General features: G+C 38.2%; 1 protein-coding gene across 1 annotated transcript; it reads right to left on the bottom strand.

Annotated features, from left to right (window-relative positions):
- Positions 1-4,941: 4,941 nt before the first annotated feature.
- On the bottom strand, positions 4,942-5,993 carry LOC136838932 (KRAB-A domain-containing protein 2-like). The gene is made up of 3 exons (XM_067104625.1): positions 5,758-5,993; positions 5,180-5,676; positions 4,942-5,006 (listed from the first exon to the last, which is right to left on the bottom strand). Exons 1-3 carry the CDS (start codon positions 5,991-5,993, stop codon positions 4,942-4,944), a joined length of 798 nt encoding a protein of 265 aa, XP_066960726.1.
- Positions 5,994-15,118: the final 9,125 nt, after the last annotated feature.

The following is a 15,118-nucleotide window of genomic DNA, read 5'->3' as shown; positions in this document are numbered from 1 at the left end:
ATGCAGTTTTCTGTATTATAAGTTTTTTTTTTTTACTTCTATAGCACGTGAAGAAGGAACTCACGTGTCGGAAAATGAAATAAAAGTAAGAAAAACCATCATTAATTTGTTTCATTTGGGTAATCACGATGTGTGGCTAATCAATTTTGAAACTAATTTTAAGTACTCACATGAGATCGGATAGTCAGCCAGTCTGATCTTGTTTCCATGGTCGAACAAGGTGCAAGAGAGAGAGAGAGATTAATGATTCATGCTTACTAAAATTGGCATCACAACATCTAGGTTATAGCCACAGTAAGAAAGAGAGAGAGAGAGAGATTAATGATTTATGCTTACCAAAATTGGCGTCACAACATCTACGTTACTGACACAGTGAGAGAGAGAGAGAGAGAGAGAGAGAGAGAGAGAGAGAGAGATGACCAGCAGCCTCCTCTATTACATCTAGATCAAGGTGATACTTACAGTATTAGTTGTGTGGTGGTTTCTCTCGCCTTCAATGCTCGCTTCCGATGCAGTAATATGCTGGATCGTATGCATAAACAATATACTTATCACGTGCATTTCTGAGTTTCTCCTGGTTACGAAGGTCTCTGTGTTGGAGAGAGAGAAAAGCGAGACATGAAAAGTGCTTGACATGATGTGGAAGAGTTATGGGATTGAAATAGAATTATTATTATTATTATTATTATTATTATTATTATTATTAATTCAAGCTAAGCTGCAACGCTAGTTGGGAAGCAGAATGCAATTTGGAGGTGAATGATATATACATATATATATATATACATTATATATATATATATATATATATATATATATATATATATATATATATATATATATATATATATATATATATATATATATCTATATCCTCGTTGGACGAGACAGTAGAGTTCTCGGCTAGCACTCTTCTAGGTCCGAGTTCGAGTCTCCAGCCGGCCAATGAAGAATTAGAGAAATTTATTTCTGGTGATAGAAATTCATTTCTCGGTATAATGTGGTTCGGATTCCACAATAGGCTGTAGGTCCCGTTGCCAGGTAACCAATTGGTTCTTAGCCACGTAAAACAAGTCTAATCCTTCGGGCCAGCCCTAGGAGAGCTGTTAATCAGCTCAGTGGGCTGGTTAAACTAAGGTATACTTAACTTTTATATATATATATATATATACAGTATATATATATATATATATATATATATATATATATATATATATATATATATATATATATATATATATATATACTCGGCCCTTTGCGTTCTAGAAAGTACAATTATATATAAACATAAATATTTACTCGGCCCTTTGCGTCATGGAAAGTACAGAGTACAGATTCCTGCATTTTTTTATATTCTTATTAGGTCATTCAGTGGCTCTGAAAATCAAGACGATCTAAAGTCAAAGCAAGAAGAAAATAGGAACTGTCGTTCTCTATGAATAGCCACCTTTACCCTAAATTGGTACCAAAGCCAAAGCAGTGTGAAAAGTATCAGCGTTAACAAAAGAGAAACAGAAACTGAAAAAAAAAAAACTTAATTTGTTTCTTTGGCGCACTTCCCCACGAACCACAAACAATAAATAACTTTCTTCCTCCTATAGCAGGGAATTTTAGAACTCCGTTTTAGTTTTCTGTAGAAGAAAACTATTGTGCCGACTTTGTCTGTCCGTCCGCACTTTTTCTGTCCGCCCTCAGTTCTTACCTAATTTACATGTCTATAAGCTCATTCAGGAGAGTTATCGTTTTGGAGTTGCATTTACAATTTTAAAATTCTATCAAGTAATACTGAGGTTAGAGGGCTGCAAATTGGTATGTTGATCATCCACCCTCCAATCATCAAACATACCGGATTGAAACCCTCTAGTCTCAGTAGTTTTTATTTTATTTAAGGTTAAAGTTAGCCGTAATCGTGCGTCTGGCAACGATATAGGACAGGCCACCACCGAACCGTGGTTAAAGTTTCATGGGCGGCGGCTCATACAGCATTATACCGAGACCAACGAAAGGTAGATATGTTTTGGTTGGCCTTGATTATATGCTGCGCAGAAAACTCGGTTGCGCCGAAGAAAGTTCGGCGCATTTTTTACTTGTTTATAAGAGTGCTAAACCATACCATTAAATACAGTTTCTCACTGATACACAGTCCTTTATTGTATTGTTCAGTTTCAATCATTTACCAGGAGAAACCGATTAGATATCATAGGATATAGAAATAAAACACATCAGTCACTAATGACTAAGTAGCAATAAGAAGTATTACAAAATGATTATGTTTAAAATATAAAACATATAAAGGCAACTAAAGGCTGAATAGCATTTGCCTAGGAAAACAAGGGGAAGGTGAATTACTGAAGTTACCAGTGTGTGAAGCAATATTGAAACAAAGTCACAGTAATATACCAAACAAAATCATTGATATCCGAAAATAAACTGCACGTACAGACATTATAAATAAAAAAAACCAGATGGCAAAAATACTATGCAAGAATGAAATGGTCACCAACGCAATAATGAACAAGATTAATTAAAGGTCATCAGTGATAGCCTTTAATTAATCTCTAATCTCTGCATTACAATCCAGACTTAATTAGTATAAAATTGAAGAGGGTTAAAATTTCCAATCCCCTCATGGTTTCGTATACATTTATTTTTTTAAAATATATACAACATAATCATCCGGTGATAAAACGATGTTCTATTGATCTCACTTTTGGGTTAATCACTCGCACCCTCATTCCACACTGTTACACCAACAAATATAAAAGCAATTCATAAAACAATGGTAATGTGTATGCAACTGTAACAGAACCACAGTTTGTTAAATGCTCAGATCGGGTATACGATACCTTAACTGAGTGAAACAACTGCAGAGTTCACATAATGTAAAATACACAGTTCTAGCGACAGAAAAAAATCCTAATCAAAAGTTTGAATCGTAACACGAGCATGAATGATAAAGACTAACCTCCACCTTGAGGATTTAAATCCCTGACCTGTAATAAAGCACAGAATATAGAATTTAGGCCAGTGGCCAAGAGCTGGGACCTATGAAGTCATTCAGCACTGAAGAGGAAATTGACCGTGAAAAGGTTTGAAAGATGTAACAGGAGGAAAACCTCGTAGTTGAACTTTGAAACAATTGTTAGAGAGGGTGAAAAGTCAGATGGAAGGAAGAGAATATGAACGGAGGTACAGTAAAAGGGATGAAAGAGGTTGCAGCTAGGGGCCGAAGGGACGCTGCAAAAGCCCTTAATTAATGCCTGCAGTGTACCACGTGAGGTGCACTGACGGCATTAGTGGCGCCCCAACTCCCTACGGAGCTGACCTGTAATTTGCCAGGACAATAGTATATCTGTTACAGTCAATCTCTTAAATCCAGACAATTTGTAAAGTGACTGATTATTTCAGGTAATTTGTGAACTGCCTAGTTCACCCAGTCATTTTATAAATCAGCTGAAAATCGCAGACAATTTACAAAGTGACTAAAATTTTGATAGATTTTCTTGGCATAATGACTGAAATGATCCTGTGTGTGTGTGTGTGTGTGTGTGACATATTGACTCATATGAAGTAATGACCTGAGGAACCTGAGGAAATGATCATTGTGTGTGTGTTTTAACTAGCTGTTACCCTCTCACTGCCATTTTCACAGTCAGTGTGTGTGTGTGTGTGACACTGACCAGTACAGGCAAAGGGTACAGGCGTCTGCGGGCTGAACAGCTAATCAGAGCAGTTGTGTGTTGGCCTTGTCCCTGACACTGTCCTTACGTGAGGTGTAGGCTAATTTATTTGCGGAAGCTGTGGCGTGTGTGTGTGTGTGTGTGTGACATATTGACTCATATGAAGTAATGACCTGAGGAACCTGAGGAACGAGATAATTACAAAATTAAAACTTAATTCTAAAATGCGACATTTTTATTATTATTATATCATTTTTTATTCTTACAATTTAAACTAGAGAACAGACAGAAAAAAAAACCTGATTCTTGAGTAAAACTTTATTTTCTAAAACCTGAGGAACGAGATAATTACAAAATTAAAACTTAATTCTAAAATACGACATTTTTATTATTATATTTTTTATTCTTACAATTTAAACTAGAGTGGCACCGACTATTGCACTTGTGACCTTCTTTGTAACATTTACAACGATTTGTTTGACACTGTTTCTTGCCTGCAGTACAGTTGCACTTAGCATAACCTTGACCACCAAACCTAGATGATTGCTGTACTGCCTGACGAAGTCCTATTTCCTTGTCTGCACTTACTTCATCAATACTATACAGTTGATGGCTGCAGATATCAAATTGGCCCCTTGAGTATCCCATCTCTCACGCCTATTCGATACATGTCATTTTCGTTACGATAACATTTCGTGGATCACCTTTCCCTCGATCAACTAACGGGATGGGAATTGTCACGTTATCTCCTGGATCTCCTGGGACGTGTTCTAAACGACTACGTTTGACCATGCGCTCAGCTTGAGCTAACTGACCAGCTGATGCTCTGGACCGTTGAAGTGCTATGTCTTCTTGGAGCTGATGAGTCTTCCTTGAGGATTCTGGCCACAGGTTGGACAGACTGGATAGGCAGAGCCCTCTGCTGAGCCATCTGAATACAGGAAAACAAAGAATAAATGCAGTTACTTTTCTTTCCTTGATAACAAAAGAACATTTAATTCATGGAGATAGACTTGCCATGTGGTTTGGAATTTAACCAAATTAGTTTAATATTTACATTTTATAACAAAAGATTTTTTTATAGAGCAGAGCTCTCTGATGAACCATCTGAATAAACAAAAACAAAGAATTAATGCAGTTACTTTTCTTTCCTTAATAACAAAATAAAAAGAAATAATTAATGGTGATAGACTTGTCATGTAGTTTGAAATTTAACCAAATTAATTTTCAGTTACATTTTATAACAGTATTTTTTTCCATCTCAACCTGGCTGAGCGAAGTCCTCTGGCGAGTCATTTGGAGGAGCAGAGCTCTCTGATGAACCATCTGAATAAACGAAAACAAAGAATTAATGCAGTTACTTTTCTTTCCTTAATAACAAAATAAAAAAGTAATAATGGTGATAGACTTGTCATGTGGTTTGGAATTTAACCAAATTATTTAAATATCAGTTACATTTTTTAACATTTTATTTATTTATTTATTTTTTGCATCTCTACCTGGCTGAGCGAAGTCCTCTGGCGAGTCATTTGGAGGAGCAGAACATTCAGGTGAATCGTCTGGAGGGTTCGTGAACTCGGGTGATTCGTCTGGCCGAGTAGAGTCAGAGGAGAAACTGTAAGCTCCAAGTAAATCCTCTTCAGTGATCATTGTCTTCAAAACTTCTTCTGGAAGTGCGGTTGAACGTAGACCTACTCTGGCGTCAACACCAAAGAGTGTTTTGTATGGAGATTGTTTGATTCCAGAATGGTAACTGGAGTTCTTTTGGAACTGCACAAACCTGAGTCCCATGGGCCAGTCAGTTGCATCATTATCCCCTAACCATGAAATAAGCATGTCTTTTATATCACAGTTAAGGCGTTCAACAGATCCCTGGCTCTGTGGATGCCTTGGTTTACCCTGAACAATCAACAGGTCTGGCCAAAGAAGTTTGAGTTCAGAAATTACCAATGCTGTAAATTCACTACCATTATCACTCTGAAGAATTTGAGGGCTCCTGAACATTAAAAAATATGTCCATTAGCTGGAATGCAACCTCAGCGGCTCTTTTTGAAGTTAAGGGCGCAATATGCAATACTTTGTTAGATGATCTTGGTACACCATTATCCACTTATGCTTTCCTTTGGCGCAAGACTGCATGTCAACAAGGTCCACCTGAGATCGTGAACCGTAATCCTTAGATAAAATCGGTTTGACAGTTACTCCCTTTGTCGCACATCTCTTCCGTTTCTTTTCACACTGAACACACAAAGATTTGAACAGTTCTATAGTATCTCTAGTTATGTTCGCATATTTTGACAGCTCTTTGACCATTTTGTCTCTTCCGCCATGTCCCGTAGCAATGTGAGCACGTTTTATTGTTTCAAACATATCCTCAACGTGTACAAAATAAACAAGTTCTTGAGTTTTATCCTTCCGTTTTTTTATTAAGTTTTCAACACCACCACACTGAAGAACTTCGTAACGTCCAAGGATGTAATACTGCCGATTTGATTTGTTTTTTTGCACTTGATGCAACTCTGAGTTCCTCTATCAGATTGTAGTACTCAATTTTAGTTAGTATTAATGACTTTGAATCAGAGTTCTTCTTCAACATCACTTTCTCGTAGAAATTTTCTTCTTGGGAACACGCCATAGCTTCCGCAAATAACTGCTCTGATTAGCTGTTCAGCCCGCAGACGCCTGTACCCTTTGCCTGTACTGGTCAGTGTCACACACACACACACACACACACACTGACTGTGAAAATGGCAGTGAGAGGGTAACAGCTAGTTAAAACACACACACAATGATCATTTCCTCAGGTTCCTCAGGTCATTACTTCATATGAGTCAATATGTGACACACACACACACACACACACACAGGATCATTTCAGTCATTATGCCAAGAAAATCTATCAAAATTTTAGTCACTTTGTAAATTGTCTGCGATTTTCAGCTGATTTATAAAATGACTGGGTGAACTAGGCAGTTCACAAATTACCTGAAATAATCAGTCACTTTACAAATTGTCTGGATTTAGAGATTGACTGTAACATATCCACCCAGCCACAGTGGGTACATAATTTGGAATCATAGCGGGCCTATAGTACCCAAATCTGTGGTTACCCACTCGCCTAAAGCTAAGTTCACACATTCACGTATCAAGGCACGCATGCGCACACACAGCCAGAATTGGTGAAACTTGCGCATACGCGAGAAAATAGGCCCCGCCCAACTGGATACGTGTCACGGGACGATGTGCGTGATGCATGCGCGCATTATAGTGCGCGCAAATGTACGCACACTGCGTAAAGGGTGACGTGACGCTGACAAACAAGCGGCGGGCGCGGCAGAAGTAGTGCGTGGCAGAGCACGTAACACCAACGTACGTATACCGTATGTGTTACGTTCTGCGTAACTGAGTTACGCAAACGTCACGTTATTTACCCCACTGCTGGAGGTTAAACCCCAGCTATATCGTACCAGAGACCTGTAGTTATTTTGCCCTTTTAATAATTTCTGTACATGGAATCTATTCTGATATGATATTTCTATCATTTTTGAAAGTACCTTCTCTTAACATTGTTTCTATTCTGTTCCTGTATTTATTTTGGACTTATTTATAAATCAATAATGTATCAATTCAGGATTATTTTGCCCTGTGCATTTGTGTACTTCCGTTTATTTTAGTTGATTTAATAAAAGATATTGCTCAAATCCATGATATATTACTCTCATCAATACTTGGTAAATGGGAAGAGGATAGGGCGGGCCATGACATTGCAATGTATGTTTAATAAATATGAAACAAACATATATATAAATAAAAGGAAGAAGATGTAGTTATTTTGCCCTTTTTAATAATTTCTTTACATGGAATCTATTCTGATATGATAATTCTATCATTTTTGAAAGTACCTTCTCTTAACATTGTTTCTATTCTGATATGATAATTCTATCATTTTTGAAAGTACCTTCTCTTTACATTGTTTTAATTCTGAGGTGATATTTCTATGTTCTTGAAAGTACCTGCTCTTAGCATTTACATTGTTGATATTCTGATATGAAAATTCTATCTTTTTGAAACTACCTTCTCCCCGATATTTTTGACATTTTATATGACTTGCTAATATTTTGCCTGTTGTCATTTTTCTTCTGTGCACAAATGTTACATAAAGTATTTTGAACTTATTTCAAAGTCAATAATGAAATGTTAGTGTATTCGGGTTCATTTTGCCTTCTTTATTTGTGTACTTGTATTATAGCTACTTCATTGAATACATGATATTTGAGCAGAGGATAGAGCTAGACATGATATTGCAAAATATATTTATTTAATATAAAATAAAAACATACACATACATAACAGCAAAAGGAAATACAACAGTATATAAATTAGCCCTGCAAATTGTTGAGGAATGTCGTGTCAAGCGACAGGTTGCTGAGGTCTTTTGGTGTGGATGTCACCAACTGTGCTTGCAGGAGCGCCAGCTGCTGTGCAGTGAGTGCCCGCCGCTGCTACGATGCCGACAGGCTGGCAGGAACTGCAGGTGCCTGACACTCCGTTGTCACTGCCATGGTGTGGGTCATCATGGCCCTCGACGGCACCGTGCAGCCCTCTTTGGTGGCACGGATATATCGTTGGATGGCACCGAGCACCTCCATTTTCAGGTGCAGGCTCAGCTGTTCTGACACCTGCGCACACTCATCCTCGACTTCTTGAAAAAATGTAGGGCCATCTCCATCAGGAGTGCCTTCGGTGTCGGCGTCGGCATCCCCCTCGTGGGCGTTGTCGTCGGTGGCGGTGGCGGGGTCGCTCTCGTAGGCGAGGGCAAGGTCCTCTTCCTCCTCCTCTAGGTCGCTCTCCGTCACGAGCTCGTCGGCCTCGAGCTGCAGCACAACAGCATCGCTGCCTGAAGGGGGACCATCAGCTTCAGGAGGCTTTGCGTAGGGGGCAACTCCAGCTGCCAGGGCTCCTGGAGTTCTCAGGGCCCCTTTCCTGGTCCTCTTCAGCATGGGTCCTTTGGGCATCTTGGCTGCTGCAGTGGACGGCGAAGACGGAGGCGCTGAGGGAGATAGCAACAGGATGCTGGCCAGAGAAGCACTGACCTGGAAGCGCGCGCCTGCCCCTTTATCCCCAGGTCAAAGCGTTGCCACATCTATGCGGTTGCGGGGGGTGCGGCAGCGTTGCCGCGTCTACTCCCACGCCATTCTGACAGCCACGCAGTGCCCTGGGGCAGCGTGTGCCCCAGGTAACGGCGTGGCAGCTGCGTGGTCAGCCCACGGGTGGCGCCACGCTGTGCGGGTCGGGCCACGCTACCTGACAGTTGACCTGGCCACCCCCGCAGGGTTTCGAGCAGGCCGAAAGGTTCCTGCCCCCAGGCGCATGGCCAGGTGGTCCGTAACGGTCGCGCCGCATGCTGCCGCATTTACACAGTACTTACGGTACATTTACGTTGTGTTTGCGTTGTTTTTACGTACTCTCTGGCTCCGCCCCGTTCGTGGCCGTGCGTGGGCATGCGTGCCTTGATACGTGAATGTGTGAACGTAGCATAAGGCAATGAGGTGAATTGTGCATTATTAGGAGGGAGTGACATTTAGAAAAAGAAAAGACTAACGTCCTCCTTAGGAATGTGAAATGCTGACCCGTGGTTTTCCAGGACATCCATACATTCACTCATGAACAGATGACATAAAAGGAACAGAACCAGATATGCTACTACACCTGCTTTGGAATCATGGCAGGTCTACTTTACCCATACCACATATTTCCATACAATAAAACCTGCTGATAATACACACACTTGAATGACAAAAGCTATGAATGAAAGTCACTTACTTGACCAATTAGTTATTTTGACCACAAACCTAATATGAAGAGAAACAAGTAAAAAATGTGCCGAAGTTTCTTCGGCGCAATATAGTTTTCTGTACAGCGTATAATCAAGGCCACCGAAAATAGATCTATCTTTCGGTGGTCTAGGTATAATGCTGTATGAGCCGCGGCCCATGAAACTTTAACCACGGCCCGGTGGTGGCATGTCCTATGCCGTTGCCAGAGGCACAATTATGGCTAAATTTAACCTTAAATAAAATAAAAACTACTCAGGCTAGAGGGCTGCAATTTGGTGTGTTTGATGATTGGAGGGTGGATGATCAACATACCAATTTGTAACCCTCTAGCCTAAGTAGTTTTTAAGCTCTGAGGGCGGACAGAAAAAGTGCAGACGGACAGACAAAGCCGGCGCAATAGTTTTCTTTTCAGAAAACTAAAACTGCACAGTGACTTTAAAAATGATAGTCAGATACTTTAAAAGCATTATATTCTTCCAGACCTTGACAAATCAGAAAGTTGAAATCGTGGATGTTGTTCGATACCTCTTATATAAACTTGATACTTATTACACACAATCTACCCGAAAGCCAAGACAGGAACTACTAAATTCTTCGCAGGGACCTCTGCAACGTCACAGACTTGTTCTCAGTCAATCAAGTGTCTGTGACTAACACCAAGGCTCTTCTCTCGGGAGTATGATTCTACCAGGACACACTGCAGATAAGTTACAAAGGAATCACGAAAATAAAATATCGGTGTTGCAAATAAGAAGAGATGCAAAAGGACAGTGGATAAGAAACCCATCAAGTAACTGGTCGATGAAGGAAAAATTAATCACCTTTCATCTAAGGACAATCGTGGTTATTTACCTCACAGCTTTGTACAATGTAACTCACACAGGAAAAAACAGAAAGGAATGCAGATGAATGTCTTATAGCAAGCTTATTTCATTGCTCTTATTATTTGTACAAAAATACTTCTAGTGCACAGGGAATGATTCATGTTGTTAATGATAGGGACAGTCCATTTGAATTACTAGGGATTTCATTACTACGCTAGGTCAGCTCAACATCCTTCAGGTTCTCAGCAACTATTTTTGGATGACGTTCCTATTTCCAAACGTTCTTCCCCCCATAACTGCAGCTCAGCACAGTTACTGTACCTAATTCACGGTTAAAATCAACGGGCACCAAAACGGTTCACCAGGGCATGCCTAATCATTTTGCCTCGTCGAGAATCGATCGAACTTTACCGGTAGTATTCTTAACATAAGTCTAAGAGTATATGTATATATATATATATATATATATATATATATATATATATATATATATATATATATATATATATATATATATATATATATATATATATCAGATACCCGCATTAGCGAGAGGAATGTATGTGAAAGAAAGAGTGCATAATCAGAGTAAATTTGGAACTTTTTCGTAGTAAAAGTAAGAACATATTCTGTGTTTGTTACACAAAAAGTATGGCATTGATAGCTGAATTACTTGGATAGTAACATTTACAAGGAAACTGAGTGGGTAAATCAATTCACATATTCAATAACTGTCCGATTTGCGCATTTTTTACTGAAGAATATTTCGAAGAATTATTGGTGGTGATTAATATGACTTCAATATTCATAACTTTCACATGAAAATATCGCTACAAATTTTTATATACAGTATACCGTTGTAAAGAATACAGAGAAAAGATACTTCATAAGTTTACCATATATTTATATTGACAGAAAATGGTGACATTTGTTACTGTAGAAGAAAACGTAACATGATAAACTATAATATATTGGTACCAGTCATAGACAACGGCAACAACTCGAGTTATTAATGATGACATTTTAGTAACTGCGTATGATTATGACAACAATATCACTATAAATAAGAATATTAGATTTAATCTGCTATAGTTTTGCCTGCTCCGTAAGTTCAAGTCTGTTAATGAAATTATTATTTGCAATAAAAAAAGAAAACTATGTGAACGGTCTAAATATTGATTCTTTAAAGATGTGTACTCAAATTTGTTCTTTAAGCTGCAAGCAAAGAAAAATCATCCGTCTAAAACCTCAAGTACTTCAGACAATGGCTCAAATAAGCCACACTGTATATTGCAACATTTTCTATGACAACTTTACAAATACAGAATTTGGATTACCTTAATACCTAGATATTCAGTGTAAGCCAGTGTCGAAATAAAGGAATTACAAATAATGCATTAAGTAACCAGAGCATAATGAAAAAGCAACGTAATTAGCATTCAATGAATGCGAATTATGTTGCTTTATCAATGAATTAGCATTCACTGGATTTGATAAGATAGGAGTTCCATCAGCCAGGCTCAGTTATAGCTATTGTTATTGATGGCGCAATATTTGCTCCATTCCCCATTTATGGTGTTGTCCTGATGAATTTACTCTCATGCATTTATCTCTTCTCTACAGCTTACCTAATCAAGCCTAGTTCTCTTTATTTTTATACATTTGCCGATGACCGAATCACCGAACCCTCCAACATTCCTCCGTTCACTCGAAGCAGCTAGGTTCTATGTCGAGTCCCTTGTCTCCTCCCCACCCCCAAGGCTGTACGACATATTCCGTTCAATTATTGCAGAAAGCTGTCCAACATCTTTAACTTAACCTTGTAGCTATTTTTATCACTCACAGGGAAAGAGATCCTCGGAAAAAAATCTTACAGCGGAGACGTGTGACTCAATTGTTTCATCGAACAACTTTATATAACATTAATAATATTCCTCCCCCTCTGCCGATATTATTATTATTATTATTATTATTATTATTATTATTATTATTATTATTATTATTATTATTATTATTATTATTATTATTATTATTCAGAAGATGAAACTTATTCATATGGAACAAGCCCACAGGGGCCACTGACTTGAAATTCAAGCTTCCAAAGAATATTAAGGTGTTCATTAGGAAGAAGTAAGAAGAGATAAAAGGAAATACAGAAAGAAGAGATCACACTCACTTATTTAAAAAAATTAATTAACAAATTAACAAAGAGATAAAAATGTATTGAAATGCAAGGAGAATAGTGTTAGGGTAGCAATGCAATGCACCTTCGTATGAACTTTTGAAGGTCCAATTGCACGACGTCCTCAGGGAGGCTGTTCCACAGTCCAACGGTGTGAGGAATGAAGGGCCTCTGGAATTGAGACGTTCGACAGCGAGGCACAATTACTGCATATTGGTGCTGCTGTTCAGCGAATCTGGTTGCTCTCAGCAGGAAAGGGGGATCAGGGATCAATTGAGGCTATCAGTCGAGAAACATGCCAAGCGCCATCCTGGGTCAAAGTATTTTTTAATTTAATTTATTATATTTTAAAAATGGCACTTGGCATGTTTCTCGACTGAAAAGCCCGATTGAGAATGTGAAGGATCTCTGATGAAATACAGAACTCTTTCACATTCACACTGAGTCTCAAAATTGCTCTTTCTTCATCTATCATATCTAAAGAAAGGTCCAATATCTCGGTCAAGTTCAGTGGATCTCGGACAGATCAACTGCCTATCTCTCCATACACTCATTCATTCACTTCCAGTCTGCTTATTTTGTATAAATTTTGATTATTTAGGAAATAAAGAAAAAAAAACAGGATTTTTTTTGGCGAGCGAAAATGCATTCATTCCAGTTACCTTATTGGCCTTATGCTCCCTTGTTTGGAATATGACTCCTATATTATCTTGAGGCATTTCAACTTTTGTTTAACTCCTCCACAGAGCTAAATCAAAGGCAATTCTGTACTACTTCCTTGGATCTTCTTTTTTGAAACCTTATAATGGATTCCTGCCTTTTATTTGCAAGTACTAATTTGTCTGTGTTTCAGTGTATCTGAAGGTAAAAGGGTCACAGTAACAAGGGATTCAATTTTGTAATGTACCCCATATCATTTATTAGATTATTTAAAAACTTTGAATTAGCATATTGCCTAAAATAATACATTTGAAACAGTGTCGAATTCTGAAGACAAGGTAAGGATCAGTTTCAGAGATTTAAATGAAATATCTTAGAAATCCAAATGAAATATTTTAAAAGTTTTGACTTTTACATTAACCTGTGACCTTTAAAAGAAGGTCAAAATGAGAAATGAATAATTTGGTAAAACAGTCACCAACCCCAAATTTTCATCAAAATCGGAGAACAAAGGAAACTAATAATAATAATAATAATAATAATAATAATAATAATAATAATAATAATAATAATAATAATAATAATAATACGACATAGTCGTATGATAATAATAAGAACAATAATAATTCAACGAAAATATACTTTCTTTAGTATCACAGGAAACATAAACAAGACAAGAATCTGGGACACGTATCAAAATAAACAAATAAAATCTCCATAAACGATAGCCGAATCTTTCCTAGATAGTGACCCCCAAGGGTTTTAACCCGGAATGTATCCACCTTTGCGGCGTATTTAGGGCAAACCCGTTGGAGATTACTGTAAAAACATAAACTAAAGACTGTAAATATCATAAAGATAATGACCCCCAAAAAATATTAGTCCTAGATAACGACCCCCGAACTTGTTGCTGGTCACTATCTAGGAAAGATCCCGATGGCTTAGCATATAGTTTCACTTGTACACATAGTTCCTCATTGGAAGGGTCGATATCGTACTCGGCTAGCACTCTGCTGGGCCCGCGTTCGACTCTCCGGCCGGCCAATGAAGAATTAGAGGAATGTATTCCGGGTGATAGAAATTCATTTCTCGCAATAATGTGGTTCGGATTCCACAGTAAGCTGTAGGTCCCGTTGCTAGGTAACCAATTGGTTCTTAGCCACGTAAAATAAGTCTAATCCTTCGGGCCATCCCTAGGAGAGCTGTTAATCAGCTCAGTGGTTTGGGTAAACTAAGGTATACTTAACTTTTTTTTCCACTTGCACACGGATGTCGAAATAATCACTATTAATTGCTTCATGGTGATACTAATGTAGCAATGACAAAATACCAAGGACAAATGATTCTTATTCTAGTCATGCCTTTGATGTTAGCTATCTAACTATCTTCTTCTTCTTCGTTTAACGTGCTTTTATCCCATTTTTCATATGGGTTAAGCACGATGCCTTCTTTCGAAGGACTTTGATTTGGCGTTGGGGTAGGCCGTAGCCTCGATCGGCTGCCCTGCCTGACATCGCTTAGACCCCGGTAGCACATGTGTATGTATTGTGCCAAATCCCCAGCTCCCTTTCTCCCAGCAGCGAAGAAACGTGAGCGGTTTAGGCAGACAGTTCGAGACGTGTAAGGCGTCTGTATCTACCTATCTATTATTATTATTATTATTATTATTATTATTATTAACTCAAAAAATACAATTACCTATCTAATACAAGCACAAGACCAACAATGCGTATGAAAATGGAATAAAAGTAACATGATTAAAATCAATATAAAAACAATCAAACTAAATGCCTAAAGGTGCTCTGGAATTTCAATAAATATTACGATTAATCATAAAGTCTGAAACAAGGTTTCTCGATAAATGCAACATTTTTTGTTTTTATGTATATAAAAAAAACTTCGTTCTCCGGAGCTCTCAGTCCCCAACGTAAAGGG

This window comes from Macrobrachium rosenbergii, chromosome 5 (genome assembly GCF_040412425.1).
Source record: "Macrobrachium rosenbergii isolate ZJJX-2024 chromosome 5, ASM4041242v1, whole genome shotgun sequence".
NCBI lineage: Eukaryota > Metazoa > Arthropoda > Malacostraca > Decapoda > Palaemonidae > Macrobrachium > Macrobrachium rosenbergii.
The sequence above is the reverse complement of the archived record's forward strand: the minus strand, read 5'-3'. Positions and strand labels throughout refer to the sequence as shown.